General features: G+C 39.7%; 1 protein-coding gene across 1 annotated transcript; it reads left to right on the top strand.

Annotated features, from left to right (window-relative positions):
- Positions 1-8,657: 8,657 nt before the first annotated feature.
- Positions 8,658-16,750, top strand: sf3b6 (splicing factor 3b, subunit 6). Its single transcript, XM_085372104.1, has 4 exons — positions 8,658-8,775; positions 9,264-9,382; positions 15,526-15,664; positions 16,321-16,750. The coding sequence occupies exons 1-4, from the start codon at positions 8,746-8,748 to the stop codon at positions 16,408-16,410; spliced, it is 378 nt and encodes a 125-aa protein (XP_085228230.1). The 5' UTR covers positions 8,658-8,745; the 3' UTR covers positions 16,411-16,750.
- Positions 16,751-25,853: the final 9,103 nt, after the last annotated feature.

The following is a 25,853-nucleotide window of genomic DNA, read 5'->3' as shown; positions in this document are numbered from 1 at the left end:
CAACAGGTGGCGTCCTTCCTCCAAAGCAAGGGGATAGAGATGGACCTGGAGCACATAGAAGCATGTCACTCACTGCCCAGGAGGAGTGACAGACTGCCGGCCATCATTATGAGATTTGTCAATCGGAAGAACAAGGTCGCACTGCTGAAACAAGGACGCAAACTGAAAGGCACGGACGTTTTCATTAATGAGCATCTGACACGAAAAAACGCAGACATCGCGAGGAAGGCAAGGCAACTGAAGAAGAACGGTAAAATACAACATACATGGGTAACAAACTGTAAGATTTTCATTAAGCTAAACGGGACACCAGAAGAGGCAAAAGTACTGATAGTGAGGAACATGGAGGATCTGGACAAGTATAACTGACTCCAATGTATCAATTACACCAGGAAATGACATGGACACGTTGAAATTAGTTCTTCAACAGAAAGTAATTGATCTAGATTGTGAATATAAGGAGCATAATATAATAGATCCAGAAATAGATTCTGAAAGTAACTTTCTCTCTTCTTTTGTTAAAAATTGTAATTATTTCACTCAGGAACAATATGAAAAAGAAATTAACCTAGACGGGAAGCTCTCATTAATTCACTTTAACAGCAGAAGTATGTACTCTAATTTTGATTTCATTAAGGACTATTTGCAACAATTTTCTCGCCCCTTTAGTGTTATAGCCATCACTGAAACTTGGTTCAATGTCGATAAAGGAATAGATTTTTGTTTGAATGGATATGATTTAAAATACATGAATAGATTAAATAAGGCGGGCGGCGGGGTTGCTATATATGTTCATAACTCTATAAAATATAATGTTGTAACAACTATGTCTATGGCTATTGATGGAATTTTGGAATGTTTGACTATTGAGATTATGAATGAAAAAAAGAGAAATGTTATAATAAGTTGTATATATCGGACACCCAGTTCAAGTATTGACACTTTTAATGAATGGATAGAAAAAACGTTGCTTCGGTGAACCAAAAATTACTATTTATCTGTGGTGATTTTAACATTGATTTGCTAAATCCAACAAGGTTAAAAGCCATTGATGACTTTACTGACACAATGTACAGCTTATCACTATATCCAACAATAACAAAGCCAAGCAGAATAACATCACATAGCGCCACTATTATTGACAACATTTTTACTAATGTCATGGATTTCCAAATTAATAGTGGTCTGCTTGTCTGTGATATAACTGACCACTTACCAGTTTTTACTTTGTGTGACTGTGATTTAAAAAAAATAGATACCAAGATCATGATAGCAAAGCGAACAATAAATGAAGAAGCAATTCATGCCTTCAATTTCGATTTAGCACAACAAGATTGGAGTTCGGTGTATGAAGAGTCAGATGTGGACAAGGCTTATGATAATTTTCTAGATATTTTTACTATGTGGTACAATAAACATTGTCCTGTAAACGAACACATGACAAAGAAAAAAAAGATAAAAAGTCCTTGGCTCACAAAAGGAATTATTAATGCTTGCAAAAAGAAAAACAATCTGTATAAACAGTTTATCAAAGTAAAAACAAAAGAAGTGGAACAAAGATATAAAGCATATAGAAATAAATTGACTGATATTATAAGAACGAGCAAACAACTTTATTATAGAAGAAGATTATATGAAAATAAAAACAATATAAAAGGAACTTGGGATGTGTTAAACAACTTAATTAAACAAGGATCTTCTGGAACATCATATCCTGAATATTTTACTGATGCAAATGGTGAAAATCACAACATGAGTAATATTGTCGATGGGTTCAATAAATTCTTCATAAATGTTGGCCCTGAACTAGCAGCGGACATCCCGTGTCATAAAAATGAAAATATCAGTAATATAAAATCAAATCCCTTTTCACTGTTCCTCTCAGCTACAAATGAGCAAGAAGTAATAAATATCACATTAAAATGTAAAAGTAAGTCTTCAATGGATTATCATGACATAAATATGTCTGTAGTTAAACAGGTTATTCTGAATATTGCTAGTCCCTTAACATATATCTGTAATTTATCATTTCAGTCCGGTTGTTTTCCAAAAAAAATGAAAATTGCGAAAGTAATACCACTATATAAAAGTAATGACAAACACAGTTTTACCAATTATAGGCCTATTTCTCTACTGCCTCAATTCTCAAAAATTCTAGAAAAACTTTTTAATTCAAGATTAGAAAAATTCCTTGAAAAACATCAAATAATAAATGTTGGTCAGTATGGTTTCAGAACGCAAAGAACCACTTCAATGGCGATAATTGAGGCAGTAGAAGAAATTACTGATACACTGGATAAAAATAAATATGCAGTTGGTATTTTTGTTGACCTCAAAAAGGCCTTCGACACAATCAATCACTCAATTTTACTGGATAAATTGGAAAGATATGGTATTCGAGGGAAAGCTGGTAACTGGTTAAAAAGTTACCTAACAGGTCGGGAACAATATGTTAGCATAGGGCATTACCATTCAGAGAAACTTGGTATTACATGTGGTGTTCCCCAAGGGTCAGTGTTGGGACCAAAACTTTTCAATGTATACATAAATGATATTTTTGATGTTTCTCAAGTACTTAAACTCATACTGTTCGCAGATGACACCAACATATTTTTCAGTAGCGATGATTATACTGATCTTGTAATGACCGTAAACAGGGAGCTAAAATTAATAAAAAAATGGATGGACATAAATAAATTATCATTAAATATAAATAAAACTAAAGCAATGTTTTTTGGTAATTTAAAATATAATATAGAATTACCAATTATCATTGAAGGTGTACCAATTGATAATGTGAGTGAAAACAAATTTTTGGGAGTTATAATTGATAACAAAATTTCATGGAAACCCCACGTCAGACACATAAAAACCAAAATTTCTAGAAGCCTCGCAGTTTTGAACAAAGTGAAACAATTCCTTGATAAAGATGCACTTCGTACTCTGTACTGTACCCTGGTTCTTCCATATCTTACATATTGTGTGGAAGTGTGGGGAAATACATATAAAAATACAACTAATCCATTAGTCACAGTACAGAAACGAGCACTGCGTATTATTCACAAGGCTGGTTATCTAGATCATACTCACAAATTCTTTCTTCAGGCAAAGTTACTTAAATTCCAGGATCTGGTTAATTACAATACATCCATAATTTTGTATAAAGCTTTTACTAAACTTTTACCGGCAAATTTACAAACTAGATTTGAAATTCGAGAAAAGGTTTATAATGTGAGAGGCTTTGGAGAATTCAAATTACCCAGAACTCGAACAACCCGTAAAGGCTTTTGTGTGTCTGTATGTGGTGTGAAAATCTGGAACAGTCTGAGTTTACAATTGAAACAATGCAAAAATATTCATAGATTTAAATTTCTCTACAAACAGTTGGTCTGGTCACAGTATACTCAATGATGGGTTTTAGTGTGCTCTGTAATGTCTGTCCTCTTACCATTGCTGGTATGGATTCCAAAATAAAAAAAAATAAAATAAAGTGTGCGTATGTATGTACATATATGTACTTGTGTGTGTAGATATATATGTATGTATATGTATGTGTGTTTGTTACTTGTAGTTATTACTGCCTGTTACCTGTGGTAATGCAATTTATAATTTATATATTCTGTATTCAGTTATGAAGGCTCTAATTGTTGGTTGCGAGCTGCCGCTTAGATGCTTGTATCTGCCCGGGGCTGTTGATGGGTCTGTATGCAATGATGGGCGTAGCTGCGGGAAGTTTATTGTTTTTTTTTTGTTGATGAGTGAGTATAGGGGTGGGATTTAATAAGTTTTCTTCGTCCCACTCCTTTTTCAGGCAAGTTTTGTTTTTTGTTTTGTGTATTTTATGTTCAATATAGGTATTTGTTGTGCCTGAAAATGAATAAATAAATGAATGAAATGAAATGAAATGAAAGAGAACAGATGGGTTTGGCCGTCGGAAGGCCGCTTTTTTTGAACTGCAGGTCTTTGAAGGAAATAAATGCCCTTTTACATGCCAACCCAGCGTTTTCCTTCATCACCACAAAGGAAAACAGTCTGTGGTCGTCCGAGTTTGGTGATTTTTGTGTCACAGGTCTACGTGTTTAATATAGGGACTACCACAGCCTTTTCAACAGTGCTGCGGAACGCAGGGTGGGGGCGGGCAGTGTTTTGTAAATGACAGTCTTCATTACAAAGCTTTCTTCGTTATGAATTAGCATACATGTTTTTACATTTGAAGAACTAGCAAAAAAACCAAACTCTTGTAGAGGACATAAAGTCAGAGATAGAAACGACAAGGAGCAGGTGCATCTAGTACAGGTAGAGCTGCTGCAAAAACCCACAGAGCCCAGCAGCCAGCGCAACAAATTCTGGATCCTTTGCTTTTAGTTAGCAGTTAGCATTAGCAGCACATCCTGCTCTGATGTGAAAGGACTTTTATGCTGCGCACTGTGACTCACAGCAATGGTCCCAGGTCAGCCCTGACTTTGTGTTAAACTAATCCTAAAGTAATAACGGTATTTCTAACCACTGATATACCACAACTTTTTCCTTTCAACAGCTACTGAAAGTTAGGGGACCTAGCTGCTATTGGATATTTATATAGAGATCCTCCAGCTTCAAACTGTATTACCCTTCAAGGACCTGCAGTTCAAAAAAAAGCGCCCCTCCAACAGCCAAACCCATCTCTGCTCTCTGATTGGATTGTTACATTTGTGATTGACATGACATTGGCCAATCAGATGAAAGGAAGAAAAATAGGGTCAAAATTCGTACTTGTAACTTGCAGGGTTTTTTTGACACACAAGTCCACACACAAATCTTTTTTACGCACGCACAAATTCTTTTTACACATACGAAACTGATTTACAAGTACAAAATATTTATGACTACATTTTGAGCCCGTAGACCCGCTCTGCAGAGAACTTCACAGGCATACATTAAATTACTGGGTTGCAGTGATGATAAGTAAATGTGTCTAACAGTGGGGTCAAGTAAAGCCTCAACCGTCTAAATAGCAGGAACTTTTTCTTCTTTTTTTTCCACGACAAGATTTAACTTCGAAATTTTAAATATACTTTTCAATTATTTTAAATGTTTGACATCATCTTGAAAATTAGCACTATTAGCACAACCCTATCGTTTAGTTATTGTCTTTTCTGACAGTCCAGTCTAGTGTCAGAAAACAACATTATTCCAAACCTTTCATGTTAAGAACTTATTTTAATGCTAACTAATTACCTATTATCACACGTTACTTCAATAACGCAAAAGCTAGCATCATATCAGGTACTAAGTTAATAGGCGAGGGCTCATTATGATGATTGTCCCTCAGTTTAAAAGCACACAGAATTATAGTAGCGAACCATGCAGGATTTAGTACATAACTTACCGTTTTTACACCTTGAAATCCTGCCGAGTGTTCTGGAAGTACCGTCGACGTTAGCTCCTTGAAGACCTGCCACCGTTAGCCTAGCCAAAAAGAAAAAAAAAAACGCCCGTAGCCCCAGCGGCGCTAAACTTCTCCTCACCTAAACTTTGCAGATTTAACCCAGTGAGCTAAATGTTAGTCCAGGCTCGGTGTTTTTATCGTTTCGTGTAATTTGTCTACCACTTTTAAAGACTGATTTTCGTGGTAACAAAATAATCGAACTCGACGACCGATTACCGTTAACACGTCCAACTCCCAACCACGCGCGTGCCCAAAGTCGTTTCCCTCCTCCCCACCTCCCACCCGGAACTGTTATTCGCGCTTTTTTTTCTTTTTCCTTTTTTGTCCCGTGCTCATATTAGTATATGGTGCAATATAAAATGAAATAAAATTCCACAATTAGATTTATTAGATTTTTTAAAATTAATTTGTTAATGACCCATCTGTCACGTTTTTTTAAGTTATCTGAAAAGCATTCAGTTAAAGTAGGAACACTCACTAGAGAGGTCACACTTCTCCCATAAATAAAAATAACAATATTTAAAATACAACTTTAATGTATACTTTCTAAACTATAAAACGTACCAAGAAATGAATTTTCTATGAATTAGTTGTGACTCATATTTGTCTTGAACCTGTCTTAAAGAATTCAAACTATTATATTCTCTTAGAAGAGTTAGAAGAGCACTTTACTCTCAGATTACTGTTTACCTGTTTGTTTGGGGGGGGGGGGTGTTTTGGTTTTTTTTAAGTTACCAAAAGTAGAATCAGAGAAAGAGCCTAAACTATTTATTAGTTATGCTGCTGGTTTCCGTCCATAGAACTGGTTTTGGTTCCTTTCCTGTAAAGGCTGTTCTTCCTTGCTACTGTCACCAAGTTTTTGTTCATAGTGCATCAACATATCACAGGGTTCTCTTTGTAGGCTATTGTAAGGTTTTGCCATACAATATTTAAAAAACAGCTAAAAACTCATCTTTTTAAACTTGCCTTTGGTTGATTTATGTTTTTATGTTTTAGCTTTTCTGTGAAGCACTTTGTGATTTTTATCTTGACAGGTGCTATACAAATAAAATTTTACTTACTTAATATTGTTCACTTGCCAATTGTTGTTGTTAACAGGTGCAAAAATAAAACAGGTTGTACCAATGCTGTAACCAAGCACTCTGACAGTATAAATAGTTTGGGTGAGGTTAGATATATATGAGGTGTGTATATATATATATATATATATAAGGAACAGACATGAGGTATTTGTTAGGGGTAAAACTGGCCAAAACACACAGAGCAGAAATACACCCACTTAGTTTTAGTTTAATTTTAATGGCAATAAATATTTATTTTGAAAGTAAAATATTTGCTTTAGCAACTTTTATATATAAAAATATTAACGTATGCAGTTATTGTCTGTTTATCAATTAAAAAGACCATTTGAATCATCTTGCCAGCTGACCTGACCTTACAGTAAGAAATGCGCAGACCGCAAAATACCTTGTACTTTTTGAAAACTGCACATGCTCAGGAAACTATAATGTGTAAAAACAAAATCCTGCTATTTCCTCAGAATTGATATGAGCTGGAACTTTCCATAAGAAAAATATATTTTCAAGAACTCACAATGAGAAAATAAGACAAAAATAGGGTGGTGAGAAATGCATTTTCTATGAATTAGCTGTGACTCATATTTGTCTTGAAGTAAATAAATGCCAAAAGAAAGAAAGCTTAATTATGTTTAAGAGCTCCTGTTTTTGCAGAAGTGGGTGGAGGAAAGAGGAAAGGTTGCCTCAGGAGTTATTTCACCAGAATCCTTCCTCCACACAAACAGGACAAAAGGAAATGTGCCACTCTATGCAGATAAAGTTCAAAAGCTACTAGCAGTATGAGTACTCATATTCGGACATAGACATTTGCAGAGCTAAGCACTGGTATGATTACAGAACTTCAGCATCATTAAATGTGAGCACGTGTTTTTATTTAACATCACACAGCTGCTCTCTTATCTTACAAAACCAGTGTAAGAACAGTAATAAAGGTACCACAGACCTTTAATAATGTGTGTGCAACCTGCCACACAGTTGTGTCATGTAATAAGAAGAGCAAGGATGCTAATGTTGCATTTTTCATGTAGCAGAGACTGTCATCTCAAAAGAATAAAAGTGCTTATGATATCTGGGAAATCAGAGTGAACACCCCCTCCCTAACCAAAGTTTTTATTATAATTATATAAAAGATAAGGATATATGATAATTATGCTTTATTGCTCACAGCCATAGTATTTGTTTTTTTTAGTGCTGTATTCAAAAGGTACATTTTCTTGTGATTTGAGTAGTCATCCTGCAAGGGGCAGAATATGTCATCAGAACCAGTGCGTAATGGCCACATGGATGCATGGATGCTCAAAGCTGTAAGCAAAGTGTCAAAACTCTGGCTTCGTCCCAAAGCTCTTTTTTTTTTTTTTTAGCAAACACGAAAGTAATTTTCATTTGAACATTTAATCCAACAACCAAATAAGTGTGTGCGGCTGTGCTCATGCATGAATGAGTTAGTCTGTAAGCACAGTTATAGGCCCATGTGGTTCTATCTGTTGACTATTCTTGACTTCACTATTGGTGTAGAACCTAACGAAACTGAGACATCTCCCTTTACAAAGTGTTCTACAAGTTCCTGACACACACACACACACACACACACACACACACACACACACACACACACACACACACACGTACATATATAATTTGCAGACCCAATATTACTCGCCCCATATGCATGACTCTTAACTGATGCCCATGACCTCTTAACTGTTTCTCACATCAAAGTCTGGGGTCCACTCTCTTACTGTCAGTCAAGTTCATGATCCTTCCTGAGGGAATGAGCTGAGCTGTACAATCACAATCTTTCCCTCTATAAAACATTATTGTTCCCATTACCTGTAAGTTAGTACAACTTTGTGTTCCAGTGGTCAGCTTGGTATTAAATGCAACAACTGCCTGGTAACAAGATAGTGATTTGAATCAAGTGTTGTGGAGCAGGGAAGCACCTAAAAACCTAAAACAAGAAGTCCCAGTGACTATACTAAAATCAGTACTTTTTAGTATATATGTCTCAAAAACCAGTAGACAGACTGGGGGAGCGTGAGAGAGAAACACCTATCCACCTTTAAAGGTTAGGAAAATGAGACAGAGTGGTTTGGTGGAAAGCTCTGTGTTTGGGTTCAATCGGAAATCGGAAGTACGTCACCAGTCAGCTTCCGTTGCCATTTTGACGAGAAGAGCCGAGCGCCTGGTGGGACTGCGTGTTTATCGTTCGTGGGTTTAATTTGAACGAAACAACCCGTCACAATGGCTATGCAAGCAGCAAAACGCGCTAATGTAAGTGTGAGAAAGTGGGACTGTGAATTTTGTGATAAATAGAGCTTCAGAAACATTAGCTCAGTTAGCTTCGAAGCTAGCCTTAGCTTGTGTTAGCGCACGGTTAGCCGCTTAGCACGTTAGCAAAATGAAAACAACAACATTGTATCGTAACATTTCTCGTTGGTGCTTTTTATGATGTCTATCTTGAGCACACGGTTAAAGTCGTCTTCTGTTTGAGATGATTGATGCTGTTCGGGCTTTGGTCGTTAGTTTAAATGTCTGAGTTGTATACGTAAGGGCAGGAGAGGGTTGAAGGGGCTGGTGGGTAAAATAAAAGGAAGGAAATAAAACGGTTTACTACTGATTTAACTTAACTCCGGCAAGGTTTGAGTTAAATGTCTACAAGCTACGTTTCCGCGGTAGCTTTGTGTTGAATGCTCGTCAGTAGTCGTAACTTCAACAGTGTTTATTTATCCGAACTGTTTTATTGTTTTTTTGTGCTGCAGATCCGATTACCTCCTGAGGTGAACAGAATCCTGTATGTCAGGAATCTTCCTTATAAGATCACAGCAGAGGAAATGTATGATATCTTTGGGAAATATGGACCAATACGACAAATCAGAACGTAAGTGTTTCACTGTAGATTTTCAGAAATAGCAGTTGAAGTGCATGAAGTCATATTTTGGAGTTGGACTCCACGTTTATCTGTCTTTCTCTATCTTTGACCAATATCTTCAAATGTTATTCAAATCTCTCAATTATTTAAAGTGGACATAAAAGCACTACATCTTTCTGCTACTTTACTGTACATTAGCTAACTAGTCACAGAACTGATAACTCTGTAAAAAACAGGTACATTGAAACTTAAAAGCAGTCTAAGGAGGTCACTTTTCTCCATGTTAAAAAACCAAGGACATACTGTCCACTAGTGATGGGCAGATGAAGCCCCATGAAGCACTGAAGCTTTTCATCCAATTGGTTCACCCCAACGCGAAGCTTCATGAAGCTTCATTTGCTCTAGCAGGACACCTACTGGACGTAAAAATAATAGCTGGCATGAATTTGAAGAGTGTGGCATTTTGCACACAGCCTGTAAATGTCAACAACAAAAGGAGTGTGTAAAACATGTATATTGTAGTGATGGCAGCATACTGTGTATATTTATAGTGGCAGTATGGGAAATGATTATTTGGAAATGCTTGAAATGGAAATGATCATTTACTGTGAGGTGAGGTGTGGTTGGGGTGTGGACAGTAGTTGTGCTTTTGTAACGTTGAGGTATGGACAGCTACACACTGAGGCTTTGAGCCTCAGTCCTGCCTGTTCACATTTTATTCTGTAAAAACTAAATTTTCACTGCTTTTATGACCTTTTTAGTGGGGAGAACATAGCTGGGATTTAATGATTTAACAAATCTTTTGAATCCTTTGTCCTCCACAATGCTAAATGGCTGGGAGTCCTCAATCACCATGCTGACCAGGTCTTCATCTATTTGAGATTGTTCTCCTGAGGAAAGACAATAAAGACAAAGCACAAATATAAATATCACACACGTAACTTATAACAGTTGTATAATATTGTTATATCATTTAGTAACATTACTGCATCCTATATTATCATTGCATTTGATGGCTCACCTGGTCTTGCTCCACGATCGGTGTTCCCCTTATTCTCATGCAAAGCTCTGTAGTGCCTAAGCATGGATGAGGTGTTGCTGTTATATCCCAGCTCCCTGGCACATAGCAAACACTCCACCTTGTACAAAAGTCAAGACAGCTCAACATAAATTGTATTGTACCATCAGTATCATGAAAATACATCTTCTGTAGAAATTTACATACCTTGTTGGGAGGAATAAGATCAAAATGTTCCCACACAGGGGAGGACATCCTCCTCTTCTTAGCTGGCTCCATTCTCTCCTGACTTTCCTCACTCTCATAAACCTCCAAACAGTCTCCAAACTCTCACTAACCGCAACTCTCCATCAAACACCCACATTTTTGAATGAAGTCTGAGGGGTTTATATCGCTGTCATATCTCGCGGCAAAGTTCGAACCACTTCATGAACCAGTCACGTGGTACAGCCGGGCAGCGAGGCTTCGGACGTCATCATTTTCAGCTCCTCCCATAAATGAAGCAAGCCTCGATACGCGCTTCGCGGAAACGCCCCCTCCATTACTCGATACGCGCTCCGAAGCCTCGATACAGAACGTCCCATCACTACTGTCCACCACTGTAGGACTAAGCATTGTTAGCTAGCTCCAGGGTACCTTGGGTGAGCAGACAGAAGGGCTGGCAGAGCAGATGCCCCACAGGCTGCGGCAAGCACTGTTGTATGCAATAAAATAGTCTTTCTTTTCCCAAGCGTTTCCAACCAGGTTACACCATAATGAGTTACGACATGTGTATCAGATCTGAAACATAGCTAAGTTCCTTACTGATGCATGATCAGGAATCTTAGCATTCATTGGTGTGTTCACAATGAGAATAGACAGACCAAAAACAAAAAATGGCAGCCTCAGAGGAAGAGGTGCAAACAAATTATGCTATTTTGCTAAACAAATTGTCCTTCCTCATCTAATAGTTTTGTATTATGGCACATTATTTGTTCAAAGTCTGATCTAAATTTGAATTTGGTGGTAATTTTATTGCGTTAGAGCACTGACTGCAAGAAACCGCAAGCTATGACCATCACGACTGAATTTCTGAAGCATTTCCTCTAAACTTTGTATTAGCCCGGAGCTTCTAGCCAAGATAATAAGACTGGATTCAGAGATAAACAGTACAAAGTGGGGTAGATGGTGCATAAAAATCAATCTTCTAGCAAATGACATAATGACATTATGTGGAGGACTGCTATGAGAATGGATCCCTGAGTAAGGCGTTCAGAAGCGGAGACAGGGACTGCTACAGAGAGGCCAAGTACAGGTTCACTAAAGAAGTGGACATTGCCAAACATCAGCACTCTGAGAAGATGCAGCAGCAGATCTCAGAGAATGACTCGGCCTCTGTGTGGAAAGGTTTTAGGAATATTACAAACTACAAGCCTAAAACCCCCCACTCCACTGATGACTTGCTCTTAGCCAACACCCTCAACGACTTCTACTGCCGTTTTGACGAGCCATCAGGCAGCCTTCACACCTCCAACGACCCCAACAATAGAGGCACTTTGGACACTCATTCCCCCACCTCTCCCCCCTACATAGAGCCATCACCACCTTCAAACTGTTCACCTGCAACACCCGCCCCCTCACCCCACACAAAAGAGGATTTCACACCACCTCCTCCGACCACAACTCTTCATATTCATGAAGCAGATGTGAGGAAGCAGTTTAAGAGTCTGAATGCTCGGAAAGCTCCCGGCCCAGACGGTGTGTCTCCTGCCACCCTCAGACACTGTGCAAACGAGCTGGCCCCAGTGTTTTCTGGCATCTTCAACTCCTCACTGCAGGCATGTCATGTGCCTGCCTGCTTCAAGTCCTCTACCATAATCCCTGTCCCCAAGAAACCTAGGATCACTGGACTAAATGACTACAGACCCGTGGCTCTGACATCTGTGGTCATGAAGTCATTTGAGCGCCTAGTTCTCTCCCATCTCAAGACCCTCACGGCCCCCCTCCTGGACCAGTTTGCATATAGAGCCAACAGGTCTGTAGACGACGCCATCAACATGGCCCTACACTTCATCCTGCAGCATCTGGACTCCCCAGGAACCTACGCCAGGATCCTGTTTGTGGACTTCAGCTCTGCCTTCAACACCATCCTTCCAGACCATCTCCGAGGCAAGCTTTCCCAGATGAATGTGCCTGATCCCATCTGCCGGTGGATCACTGACTTCCTGACGGACAGGAAGCAGCACGTGAGGCTGGGAAAGAATGTCTCGGACTCCCGGACCATCAGCACCGGCTCCCCTCAGGGCTGTGTTCTTTCTCCTCTGCTCTTCTCCCTGTACACCAACTGCTGCACCTCCACCCACCAGTCTGTCAAGCTAATCAAGTTCGCAGATGACACCACCGTCATTGGGCTCATCTCTGACGGGGATGAGTCTGCCTACAGGAGGGAGGTTGAACGTCTGGTGTCTTGGTGCAGCCACAACAACCTGGTGCTGAATGCCCAGAAGACAGTGGAGATTATTGTGGACTTCAGGAAGCACACAGCCCCACTCCCCCCCATCATCCTGACTGACACCCCCATCACCTCTGTGGACTCATTCCGCTTCCTGGGTACCACCATCACCCAGGACCTGAAGTGGGAGCCCACCATCACCTCCGTCATCAAGAAAGCCCAGCAGAGGATGTACTTCCTGAGGCAGCTGAAGAAATTCAACCTGCCAACACGGACGATGATGCAATTCTACACTGCAATCATCGAGTCCATCCTCACCTCCTCCATCACCGTGTGGTACGCTGGAGCCACTATCAGGGACAAACAGAGACTGCAGCGTGTTGTGCGCTCTGCTGAGAAGGTGATTGGCTGCAGACTCCCATCTCTGCAGGACCTGTACACCTCCAGGACACTGCGGCGTGCAGCCCGGATCTCAGCTGACCCTTCTCACCCTGGACACAGTCTGTTTGACCTGCTCCCCTCAGGCAGGAGGCTCCGGTCCATTCGCACCAGAACCTCTCGCCATAAGAACAGTTTCTTCCCCTCTGCTGTTGGACACATGAACAATAACCACATGATTGTCCCCGCCACTAACACATGACCCTACGCTGTGTCACTGCATCATTTCATGTTTGGCACTGATCACCACCTGCACTCATGTATATATCTTTCTACGTAGCACTCATAATTCTTATTCTCATGTATATATCTCATGTATATCTCATGCACATATCTTTCTTTCTACATAGCACTTTAATTCTTATTGTCTGCACTGAAGCACCGCAGCAATTTCCTAATGTTGTAAACCTCAACATCTGGCAATAAACCCATTCTGATTCTGATTCTGATTCTGATGTCCTTTGATGACCTGAGGAAGAAGAATCTGTCCTGAAGAAACTTTGTTTTATATCTCCAGTTAAGATCTTTTCTTAAAGCCACTTGGTTAAAAACTGCTCCATGAAGGAAACTCGCCTGGTCTTATTTCAAAAGTGTATTCTGTCTTAATGTGTGCTGTTCCAGAACCGGGGTCACAGGTCAAGGGAGATGTGGGGCTGTGATTTGCATGTAACAAGTGATGCAAAACGAGGGTCGTAATTATGTCAGAAATGTTTAAGTGCAACCATTAATTGCAGATACAGACTGACCCATTATGACTTTCTCCATCAAACGTACAATTCGGCAAAAAATTTGCATAAATATAAACCAGCGTTATGTAGGCTGTGCTTTAGATGTAGCCTTGAGGAGGGTTCATTCCTGCACAGTACGTGGTTTTGCACAAAGGTACATTCTGGCATAACTTTTCCAACATTATGTCAAAACCTTTAGTTACCCTCTCCATTAGATCCTCAAATATGTTTATTAAGAAACTTTACAAATGTTGTAACAAAAACAAAACCACTCTGCATAGAATCCTATACAAAGGTTGATAGAATACATAAACTTATAGTTATCAGAGTCAAGCATTGACTTCTCTTGTTTTTGCTGCTTCTTCAACTTGAAAATCTTGCAAAAAAGGACAAAGAAATACTTCTTTCACATTATCTCATTGAGTGCATCACTTCAAAGTTGAAGTGAGAAAAAGCAAAGCCAAAATGTAATGGATGGAAATTCCCCCCCCCCCTCACTGTGGACAGTATCCGGATGGATAACTAGCTGAAAACTAATGCTTTAAATGGTAAATGGCCTGTATTTGTATAGCGCTTTACTTAGTCCCCATGAACCCCAAAACGATTTACCCATTCACACACTGGTGATGGCAGCTACATTGTAGCCACAGCTGCCCTGGGGCGCACTGACAGAGGCTTTAAACACCTGTTTGATAGTTGACATGACAGTTTTTTAAAAGTAGGGCTCCATGTTTTAAATTAGTCTTAATAAATGTAGTTTTAGGTGTTTGTACTGGGTGAAGATTGCTCGAGGTTTGAATTTGATCCACAAATGTCGCTAACAAAGCCACTATCCCCAATCAGGGGATAAACAGGTGAGATATTTAGCAAATGTAGCACGCTTTCTTAAAGTTGTGTTTTCAGCATGCAGGCAGTGGGCAAATTTAAGCGAATGTTCCAGTAAAATCTCCACAAAAAGTCACAAACAGTGTAAATCCAAAGCTAGCCGGACCATAACCTCAAACAAGTAAATAATGGCTAAAATCACAGTGTTTTTAAATTCACTCAGTCTAAGGTTAGTGACGATGAGGTTGCTAAAAGTTCCACTGCTGATGAGAAGAAAGATGGTCCTGACCAGAGCTCTGACTCTGCCAGCGTTCTTCAAGAACATAAAATCCAACAGACCTGTGTGGACTCTTATTTGCCTTTATACAGACTAGTCCATGTGATTGTTCAGTGCAATGGCACCAGCTGCACATGCACGGTCCCAGAACTATAAGGTTACTATACTGGCATGTCCCAAAGGTCGTGTATTCCCTGCATTGCAGTGAGAGAGCTCCTGGATGTCCTGGCCAGTAAAGTAATAATTTTTTAAAAAGTCCACTTTATTCAGCTCAGAGGAGGTCTAACATTTAATTTAAAAAAAACACCCCGCTGTCATGTGTATACAATAATAACACAGGAAATAAGAGAGGGCTAAGAAAACAGGAAAATGCCCCACTGTCACCCACCATCAGTAGGTCTGGTAATGATTTCCTGTGTCTGATGTTTTTCGTAGAGGGAACACGCCTGAAACAAGAGGAACCGCTTATGTCGTATATGAAGACATCTTTGATGCCAAGAACGCCTGTGACCACCTGTCAGGCTTCAATGTCTGCAATCGTTACCTCGTGGTCCTCTACTACAATGCAAACAGAGTACGTATGAGCATTACATCACTGCAGGCACAAAGGTCTTTTGGACCACATGGTTCTTGGAGGTCCCTGAAAGTAACTCTGTTCCTCCAAGCTACATAGATAGCTTCAGGGCTTCTCAATGTTTGCGTTTGAGCTGACAGTATAACTGCTAACATGACCTAACAGCCAGCTGGTGAATGACACAGCAAAACATGTCATTGCTTTCCTGATGATAGCAGAGCTCGAGTCTTTGGCCAGCACGCGAGGAACAGGGTAGCTGTAGCACCACCCCCTCCGTCACTTAAATGCTTTTATGCTACATTGAGAAGAAACAGAGGGTGTAAATACAGCCGGTATGGCTTTTTTAAAAACTTTGTTGTAATCCTTTGTTTTCAGTCTTCACTTTTTCAGTGTTTAGATGCCAAAGGCAGAAAATCACGTGTAATTGTGCTTTAATGAATCAGCATTTTGTTGTATTTCCTCAGCTACTTCTAAACATGTATAAAGACTTAAAGTTCCCCAAACTATCCCTGCAGTGCCGACACACAAATGAGGACAAAGTGCTCTCACAGAACAGGGCTTAGTCTGTGCTTTAATATTAAATAATATATAGTTTTGCATTTCTATAAAATGAACAGAATATTCATGTACTTTTTTTTAATCAACTCTTTTCGCAGGCTTTCCAGAAAATGGACACAAAAAAGAAAGAAGAACAGCTGAAGTTGCTAAAAGAGAAATACGGCATCAACACAGACCCTCCAAAGTAGTCTTCATAAAGCATTTCTTTTCAGTTCTAGATGTGACATGTTGCTCTGTTTGGACTGGTTTGTTCTAGTACAGTTGTTGCTTATACATCCTTATTTTGGTTTTCTGATTTTCATGATCAAATCTGTATGAACCTGGTTACACCGTCAGTTTTGAGTTCAGACCAGGGCAAAATCTGCTTGTCAGTTTAACTTTAAATTTTTGTTGTGTTCCTGTCAAAGTGATTGACAAGCGAGACAACCTCTTTAGCAGGAGACACGTCCTAGTTTTCACCCAGGGCAACATGTTAAAGTCTGCTAGAGCACATTGCTTTTCTCTCCATACTTTTAATTTAAAGCTGACCATGGATTTTCATTTCTATAAAATAAATCTTTTTTTCTAAAAGCTGCCATCTCCTTGTGTTTTTAACATACTGTAGATGTAATTTAGTGGAAATGCTGTCCTCTGCGTGAACCCATTTAGATCAATAGACTGTGCATTTTCCACATTTGCACAAGGGTTAGGGGTCGGCCGATTCTTAGTTTGCCTCAGGTTTTAAATGGCTTGTGATGCATCCCTGGGGTTTCAGTGGGATGATGAGTGTGGAGACGAGAGCCGCATGGTGACCTCTGTGCAGTCAGTGGTGTGCAGAGTCATGGGTAAACACCACAGGCTTTCTCAGTCACTTCCTCTGAACAGTGTTTGCATTCCAAAGTATTACCAGGAAAATGCAGGATTTCCAGAGGAAGAAAAGACGATCACAATTTTAATATTACAGTTTTTGCCCGTTGCCTGAACACATTTTGCAAAACTTTGCTCTCTGTGCCAAAACCCTAAACACAAGTAAACATGACACAACACTGGGAAATATACCATTCACATCTGCACCAAATTGAAACTCTACTCCCAAAACCTAAACTCTGCTATCAAAACCTAACATTCCTTTGTCAAAATGTAACTCTGTTGACAAAATGACACATACTTGCATCATATGCAAACACTTACAGAGCAGGAGGAACACACTAGTCTACTTTATATAAAGCACTGCAGTCTTTGATTTCCATTGTTCATTCAGAAGGCACATTTTCAGGAGACACATTTGCAAACAACCAAAAAAGCAAATAGACCTACTCAATATTGTACATTGCAGTACCATGAATTCAGATAAAGCAAAAAAAACCAAAACAAAAAAACCCCCATAATACAGTAATAGAAAAAACACTATACTGTAAACAAAAAATCATGACAATTGTGCATACGTGGGCTCATGGATCCCGCCGTCTGTTGGGGTCTGGCCACAGGACCTCATCAACATCGCAAGCAATGTCTTCTCCCGCTGGGCACCGGGGAAAATATCCTCCTGCATGTCGAAACCATCCATGGATTGCTGTCACCTGAATGTCGCCGCAGGCCTGTTCCATTGCCTGCAGAAGAGGCATGCAGGCATGTAGTTGGCGGTCATATACACGCCATCTCCAAGCCGAAAAAAATTCCTCTATAGGGTTTAAAAATGGTGAGTAAGGGGGCAAGTATACCACTTCAAATTGATTGTGGTTGGAGAACCAGGCCTGGACCAGAGCAGCCCGATGGAAACTGACATTATCCCATATCACCACAAACCTGGGCTGATCTGGTCTGTTCTGTACAACTATGTTATGGAGAGCATCTAGAAATGTGAGTATGTGTTGGCTATTGTATGGACCTAGTATTGCATGATGGTGCAGAAGCCCTCGAAGGCATATGGCGGCACATAATGTGATGTTTCCCCCGCGCTGCCCTGGGACGTGCACAATTGCCCTTTGGCCAATTACATTACGACCCCGTCGTCTTGTTTTGCTCAGGTCGAATCCAGCTTCATCAATGAAAATGTATTCATGAGGCTGTGCAGCTCCATCCATGGCCAAGATTCTCTGAAAAAAAGGGGAACATATCACTGTACTACAGTGCTACACATACAGCACCCTCACCCCATCACACAGGTACCTGTGTAGCTCTCAGAATAGATCCATGTGGTACTGATATGGTACATATTCAGCTGCTACTGGACTTCACCAATACTCTATTGTAAATGTAAGGGACAGTTACACGTACCCGTACATATTCAGCTCGAAGTCCTTTGACCCTGTCACTGTTCCTCTCGAATGGGACTCTGTAGAGCTGCTTCATGGTGATGCTGTGTTTACCCAAGATGCGTCTGATGGTGGTGATGCTCACATGGTCTATGTTGCTGAACACTCGCCTGTCTGCAAGTATTTTCCGTCGTAGCTGGTGGAGACGGATGGCATTGTCTGCCCTCACTAGGTCCACAATGGCAAGTTCCTGCTGTTGTGTGAACAGGCGTTGCCGTCCTCCCCCAGAAGGTCTTCGAGTCATTCTGGAGAAATACAACCACATATTGTCATCGGTTTGCTTATTTTTCTTACAGTACTTCACTGTATGTACTGTGTCATCCACTGTACAACACTGTACTTCAATATAAGTAATCATGGTATGTTTCACAGAAACTACCACTTTGGCTGCAAAAGGAGCATTAGCACCCTGCAATACCCTGTACACTTGATATGGTAACTGTAGAACAGTACTATGAAAACCATCTGAGTAGAGTAGAAGGCAGTGAGATGAAGACAGACCTGTTTTCTAGTCGGAATGTTCGTATTACAGATGCCACTGTGAAGCGGCTTAGATGTGGGTGGACTCTCTGCCCAGCTTCCCTCATAGTCAGGCCATGGTTGATGACATGGTCCACCAAAGTTGCTCTTATATCATCAGAAATATGGGTCCGTGCATGGCCTCTTTGACCTCCTCCTCCTCTTCCTCTTGATCTCCCTCCATCCATGCTTGCAAAGTTCTTGAAATGGCTACGCTGAGGGCTTTTTGTAGTTGGCTAATTGGTGTTCAGTTTTGCAAGTAAGTGCCTTCAGGTGTATATTTGAGTGGTTGCAATTACCCGATGTGTTTTGTATTTTGGATACATGTGTTTTCCAAATGGCACCCTGAAATTTCATTTTTGAACGAAGTGTCTTATGTATGAAATAGAGTGTAGTATGCAGGACCATGTGTGTTGCATAAAGGAGTAAGTGTGTTGCATAATTGCAACCAGAGTGCAAAGCAGCACTTTTGTTTAAGGTATGGGTACATGTGTTTGGGGTATGGTAACAAAAGCTTCAAGTTGTGTTACTTTAGTCTAAGCATGGGTTTATAGTGTTCAAGCAACGAGCAAAAACTGTAACATTAAATCATTCCTTAATAGTGACACCTAGTGGTTGTACAAGGACATTTCAGATGATTTTATTAGCTGCGTCATTACAAGGTTTTCTATGGCCTTTTAGTAAATTAGGGCATTATTTTTATGTATACCAGTAAATCTGAAATAAGGACCCACATTTGAATTTTACATCAAGTACCTGTTAGAGCTGACAGATGTGTGGCTGAAGATCACAGCAAGGAGTGCAAATCCAAAACAATTCCAACAGTACTTGTTTTTTATTGCTTGACAGTAGGACGTACTGTAATTATCTAATAATAACTACCAGCTCAACACTTACAGGAACCGGATTAATCGCTTTTCCTTAATTATGCTTAACTGGACTGTTAAGTACAGTAAACAAGACTAAACATCACTTCTGACATTCAGTGGATTGATAACATCTTGTTTTGGACTTCTTTAAGTTACTTGAAGACGTTTCACCTTCATCCGAGAAGCTTCTTCAGTTCTAAGGTCAAATGGTGGAGAGTCCCAGATATAAACCTAGTGGGAGTTTCCCCCCACAGAGGGACAAAAGGACCCCTGATGATCCTCTAATCGCCTGAGCCAAGGTGTGAAACTGGGTGTGGGTCCCAATCAGCCAGAGTTTCGGGTGAGTTCATTGTGAAACCTGGCCCCACCTTATCATGTGATTTCCTGAGGTCAGATGGCCCAGGATGTGAGTGGGCGTTAAGGCGTCTGGGAAGGATCTCAAAACTGGATTATAGATGGCAGAGAGTTGGTGTCGTAAGCCCCGCCTCTGTTCAAAGATGGTCGCTCACAGTGGACATAGATGCTTCTTTCACTCCTCTTTCAAACCATCTGTCCTCTCTGTCCAAAATGTGAACATTGGCATCCTCGAAAGAGTGACCTTTGACCTTTAGATGCAGATGGACTGCTGAGTCTTGTCCTGTGGAGGTGTGGAGGTCATTGCAAGCTCCTTTGACTACGATGACCTGGATGACTGAGAACCTTCACAGAAACATCTTGCTTTATTGCCGTGGTTCTTTAGAAGCGAACGATCCCAGTCTCGGAGGACTCACAAATGTAAAGTGGAATCTTTAATGTACACTTTATATATTTCCTTTGTAAAAGCATGGACGGAAGGGTATGCCAGGCTTTGGCCCACATCTGTCTAAAACTGTATGTAACCATGAATAACGTGTTTGGGAAACTACCTGCACAGCAGGCAGCACTGTTAGTTCTCTCAGTCTCAGAGCAGCATTTCTAATTTTGATTGAAACTGTCAGAGAAAACTGCAGCTTTGAGCAGCCATGATATTAGTTTACAGAGGCTGTTAGAATTATATGTCTAACGTTAACATGTTGGTGACACAATAATTTCATCCTAACGGCACTGACGTATTCATAGGGTTAATCTTTGAGACAAAATATCACGAGGTCATCATGATTTTGCAAATATTCCACCTGGTAGTGCAGTTTGCACAAATTGTTTTAAAAATGCACTCACACTACAAACATTACTGACGAGTCAAGATCTGCACAAAGTGACAGAAACACTGAAGCAGCTGCACATTTTATTCTTATTGTCATGTTTGTCCTGTTTGTCAGGTGACAGAAGAACCAACACAAAGCTCAGAGAGCAATGGTGACTCAAGATCACAGGTGAAACTGGAGGATGACCTGGTGGTTTGTGACTGTATTTGAAGCACATGTGTGACTGCATGTATGTGGAGTGTCTCACTGTCATTCATCAGGTGACAGAGGCAGCTCTGCCATGTTGTAGCTCAGAGGTGAAGAGGCGAGCTCACAGGTGACTGACTGATGGTTTGATGCTATAGATTAACTTGTAATATATTTTTATTATCATGACAATTGTTAGGCTGCTGATGTAAATTGATTCATTAGTGTTTATTTTACAAAGAGTCTGAATTGACATGTCTCACTGTTTATATGGCACAAAGCCATGTGTTATTTTATCAGGTGGCAATATGTCCTAGTGCAGTCAGAGGGGAGGAGCCAGGGCCAAAGGTGAGGCACATCAAGCACAGAATAATACTTTTAATCTGAGGATAAAACTCAGGTACTGAGGCTGAAAGAAGCTTCAGTGCTCTCAGAAGACTAAAAACATGGCTAAGGTCAACAATGACTCAAATGAGATTAAACAATGCTGCTGTATGTCCACCAGGACAGACTGGACAGTATAGATGTAAAACAAACATGCCAGCAGTTTATCTCAGTTAGTGAGAGGAGCAGGCCTGTGTTTGGCTGCTTCACATAGTGGACATTGAGTTGTTGTGTGGGGCATGTAGCCCATGTCTGTTGCTGTAACCGTAGTTCATGTTTAGAATAAAAAGCTCACTGATCTGATCGGGCAGTAGAGCCTAAACTGTTGCATAATGTTGTTGAGAGATCTTTGACTCTGAGGTCATCTTAGACGAGTAGTTTTATGGACAAAACCCAGCAGGTCACTCAGTGTTCCCTTAGTGCCAAAATATAACAGATGTTGGTGTAGTATAACTGAAGTAATGTTGTTAAGTCCTTAAAGTCATATTCTTTTATTGTCATGACTGTATTTGAAGCCATTTTTATTTTTGTATGATACCTGATTTATATGGAATATGGCTGAAGTAAACTAAAGCCTGAAATACTTAGTCAGTCATTTGTTTAATAGTAATTTAACATTATATAATTCACATATAAAACTATGAATTGTAATTTTAAATGGTTTAAAAGCAGGTAGAATAGCATATGTAGGCAAGTATACTTCTCCTTTTTTATCAAGAAGCAAAGACAAAAAGGACAAAAAAAGAAACAGGGCAGGTTCAGTGGTCGGATCGTCCGTCCCCACCGACGCCAAAACCAAATCTACGCCCTTGTGTAAAAGTATAGAATGGAAGTTGAAATGTAGTGAAACAGGAAATAATTGGGATTGAATTGGAAATAATTAATGTCGGCTAAAACCTACCAACCTACCTTGAGTGTAGCTGTGAGGAAATGTACTTGATTTTACACATTTGTGTTCAATGGAACGTTTTCACTCTTTGTTTTTGTGTAGTTTATTTTGGGTAATTCCGTCACCATTTGTGTGAGCGAATACGCTCACGTTTTATTATTTTTATTTTTTATTATTTTTATTTATTATTATTATTATTATTTATTATTATTATTATTTATTTTATTATTTTATTATTAATATTATTCTATTATTATTATTATTATTATTTATTATTTATTTTATTATTTATTATTTATTTTATTATTTTTATTATTTTATTATTTGTTCGTAGGGTTTTTTTCTTGTTGACGACCTTCCAGCTGTTTCTGCTGAACATCTGCCTACGAACAGAAAACTTGATCAATGTGGCCAGTTTGCTTAAGCCAACAGATGTGTATCGCAGTGTGTAGGAGAACCCACACATACACTGTGATAAATGAACATTTTGAGTACACGGTCGTGTTTCTTGGGCCAAGAGTCCTGAGTGCTGTTTAAAACTCTCAGTTAGCACCAAGTGACTGCAGAGACCGAATAACCACATCAGTGTTCTTTTTAAATTATTGGTTGTATGAAAAGTGCTGAAACATCTTATTTAATAGTTGTTATTTCTATAGTATTGATTTAGTTTGGCTTAATATGTAAACCCTTAATGATGGTGTGACTTGAGCGGTCGAATAGCAGCACGATACAAAGGCTGCCTACTAACGACATTGTTTTGTTTTGTCAGTGTCGGTGCTCCTTACTGTCTTCCTTCCCATAGAAACAGTAAGAAAGTATGATATGTTTTATAGGACTGTGAAAATGTTCTCTGTCATCACGGCTGCACGACGTGTAATTCATCTGAAATAAGTAGAATAATGGAAAAAGAGAACAAGTAACCAAAGAGGAGACGGTAGGAGTATTAGTTAAACTATTAAAAGTGATGAAAATAAAGCTTAGACAGGTGAAAACTAAAAAGTTTAATAACAATCACTGAGAAAAGCTTTAAGAGAAACATTAGCTCATTTTGAATTTGAATGTTTTTTGCAGATTGGTGAACCTCTGCCGACACTTCTGAGAAACGCTGCCTGCGTCAGTCATGTGACGAAGTTCACCACATTATTTGCAAAATGTTATATTTTTCAGTTCCACTTAAAGAGCTAATATTTTGAATGAAATAGTAAAATGTCTCAGTTTAAACCTTTGGTATGTTTTCTATGTTCCACTGAGAATAAAAAATCTTAGCATTGTGTATTTGAAATTGGGTTTGTAATAATTATTACTTTAAGGTAATTGAGAAATAAATGTATTAGCCAGAAGAACAGCTAATGCTAATATGTGTCCAATCGTATCAGTGACACCTTTTTGTCTCGCTAGCTCTAAGCTTAAACAACGACATCAGCATAGGTAACTATGAGGGGCCACATGAGACCGAAGGTTGGGGACCACGAGCGTGCCTCCATGATTGACCTTTAAGTAACTGAGCAGACAACAGCCCATTGAACTCCTTTTATTAGATTAAACCACAACACAGGGAGTAGTGCAGCCATGTCGTCAGGGACACAATACATGCTACAAAAGAATCCTCGTACACGGTTGCCATTGCTTACATTTGGTATCTTGATAGCAGTAAGAATAATAACAGAGTTGTAATTAGAAACATTATCTGGCCAAAGATGTTCATGTAAAGAAGTTCAGATTAGAAACTCGACAGGGGGACAAGTCACACTGCTGTAAGATGACGATGGACTGCTATGATATATCTTTATTGCAGTACTGTGTATATTATGACACGTCACGTCTCCTCTATCCTCCGCTAGCTCGTAAAATACCGGTGGTTTTACGCAGGCTGGAAAATGGGCAAACAGGTGATTTCCAAAGCATTCTTGGGCGGGGCACTGCGCTTCACTGAACTTCTCTACACTTGGTATGCATCAGTACGTGTACAATTTGTGAGAGAAAAGGAGTAAAAAAGTACAAAAAGTCTGACTGACTGGTTAGAGAGAAAGACTTTGAGGGGTTGAGGAGGGGGGCAAAAATCGTCCGATCTACTAAACACACGGCTTTACGGAAAGGGCCGTCCTCTGGTAGTAATGAAACGTCATTCACTGCTCCTTTTGCTGCTTTAGCACTCATTTACTTCCACTGAAAAAGACAAACAAGACACTCCAACAGCCTAAGAAACAAACAAGAAAACAACTCCTCTGAATCCATCGTGATGATATGCAACCCGTGGGCGAACGCGAACGAAGTGGATGCGATGGTAACATAGAACAATCTAACTCCTGCTGAAGTGTTTAGCTCCAGTGCTTCCACTTCATTTCAAAAATCCTCCATGTTCAACATCTGTTAATTTGTATGATGACTGGATTGTTGTGTTTCAGTGCGCGTGGAGCAGGGGTTTAGTTCTTAGCAACATGTACCACACCTAATCTACAAGGAAACATGCTCCCACACTTAAAGCAGTCAAAAGAAAACGTCTCGACAAATCACAAAAAACCTACATCCCATACGACGGACTGACTGCGGTCAACTTTTTCCTCCCTAGTCAGTAAAAATGATCTCTCCCGGTTCTCCCACCACCAAAGTGTCATTGCGCTGCTCCGATAAGGCTTCCTGTCATCGATCATAGGATGCAAAATGAGGAGCTTTTTTTTAAGGCAGAACCTAAAGGCATGCAAATTAACTACATTTACAGTATTTACCGACAGCACGAGCATGTTTTCGGAAGGAAAAGTTGGACAAAGTCCATCTCTTCTAGAGCTATTGGTACTTGAGACGATGGATAGAGTGTCTTATTGGAGGCAGATACATTATCATAGGAATTTGGTTCGGTTGACGTTACTCGGTATAATGAAACACACACAGCTAGCGCCAGTAAACTCGGAACAATAAATAGAGTAGCGGCAAATTCAACGTAGCACATCACTGATGCGCAAGCTCCAGTAGAATGAACCTGTATGGAAAATACTTTGCACACTTCACATTTTGGCAGTTGATCTTTAAATAATTTAAATATATATTCATATTTATAGATCTATATATATATATTTATATATATTAATTGTGCGAGGTGTTTATATGTAGCGAGAGTTGTGTGTGCGTGTGTGTGTGTGTTTGTACTGTGAGTGCGCACCTGCACACTAGTTGTATGTTGTGTGTAGATCTTTTATAGCAAATAACATTCTCATGCACACGAGTGTTTCAAACACAAGAAGCAGATCCATTGAAAGGTAGTCCAAGCATATATAGAGATTTTTTTTCAGTGGAAATAGCTGCAAACTG

Source organism: Diplotaxodon limnothrissa, linkage group LG15 (genome assembly GCF_057381915.1).
Source record: "Diplotaxodon limnothrissa isolate DT_005_m linkage group LG15, D_limnothrissa_male_GT1.1, whole genome shotgun sequence".
NCBI lineage: Eukaryota > Metazoa > Chordata > Actinopteri > Cichliformes > Cichlidae > Diplotaxodon > Diplotaxodon limnothrissa.
Note: the sequence above shows the minus strand (reverse complement) of the source record. Positions and strands in the feature narration are given on the sequence as shown.

Bases quoted from the DNA above. Each gene is read 5' to 3' on its own strand.
- sf3b6 (XM_085372104.1), top strand. From the start codon at position 8,746: ATGGCTATGCAAGCAGCAAAACGCGCTAAT. The intron at 9,383-15,525 runs GTAAGTGTTTCA...TGTTTTTCGTAG, and splicing joins CCAATACGACAAATCAGAAC to AGGGAACACGCCTGAAACAA. The intron at 15,665-16,320 runs GTACGTATGAGC...CTCTTTTCGCAG, and splicing joins TCTACTACAATGCAAACAGA to GCTTTCCAGAAAATGGACAC.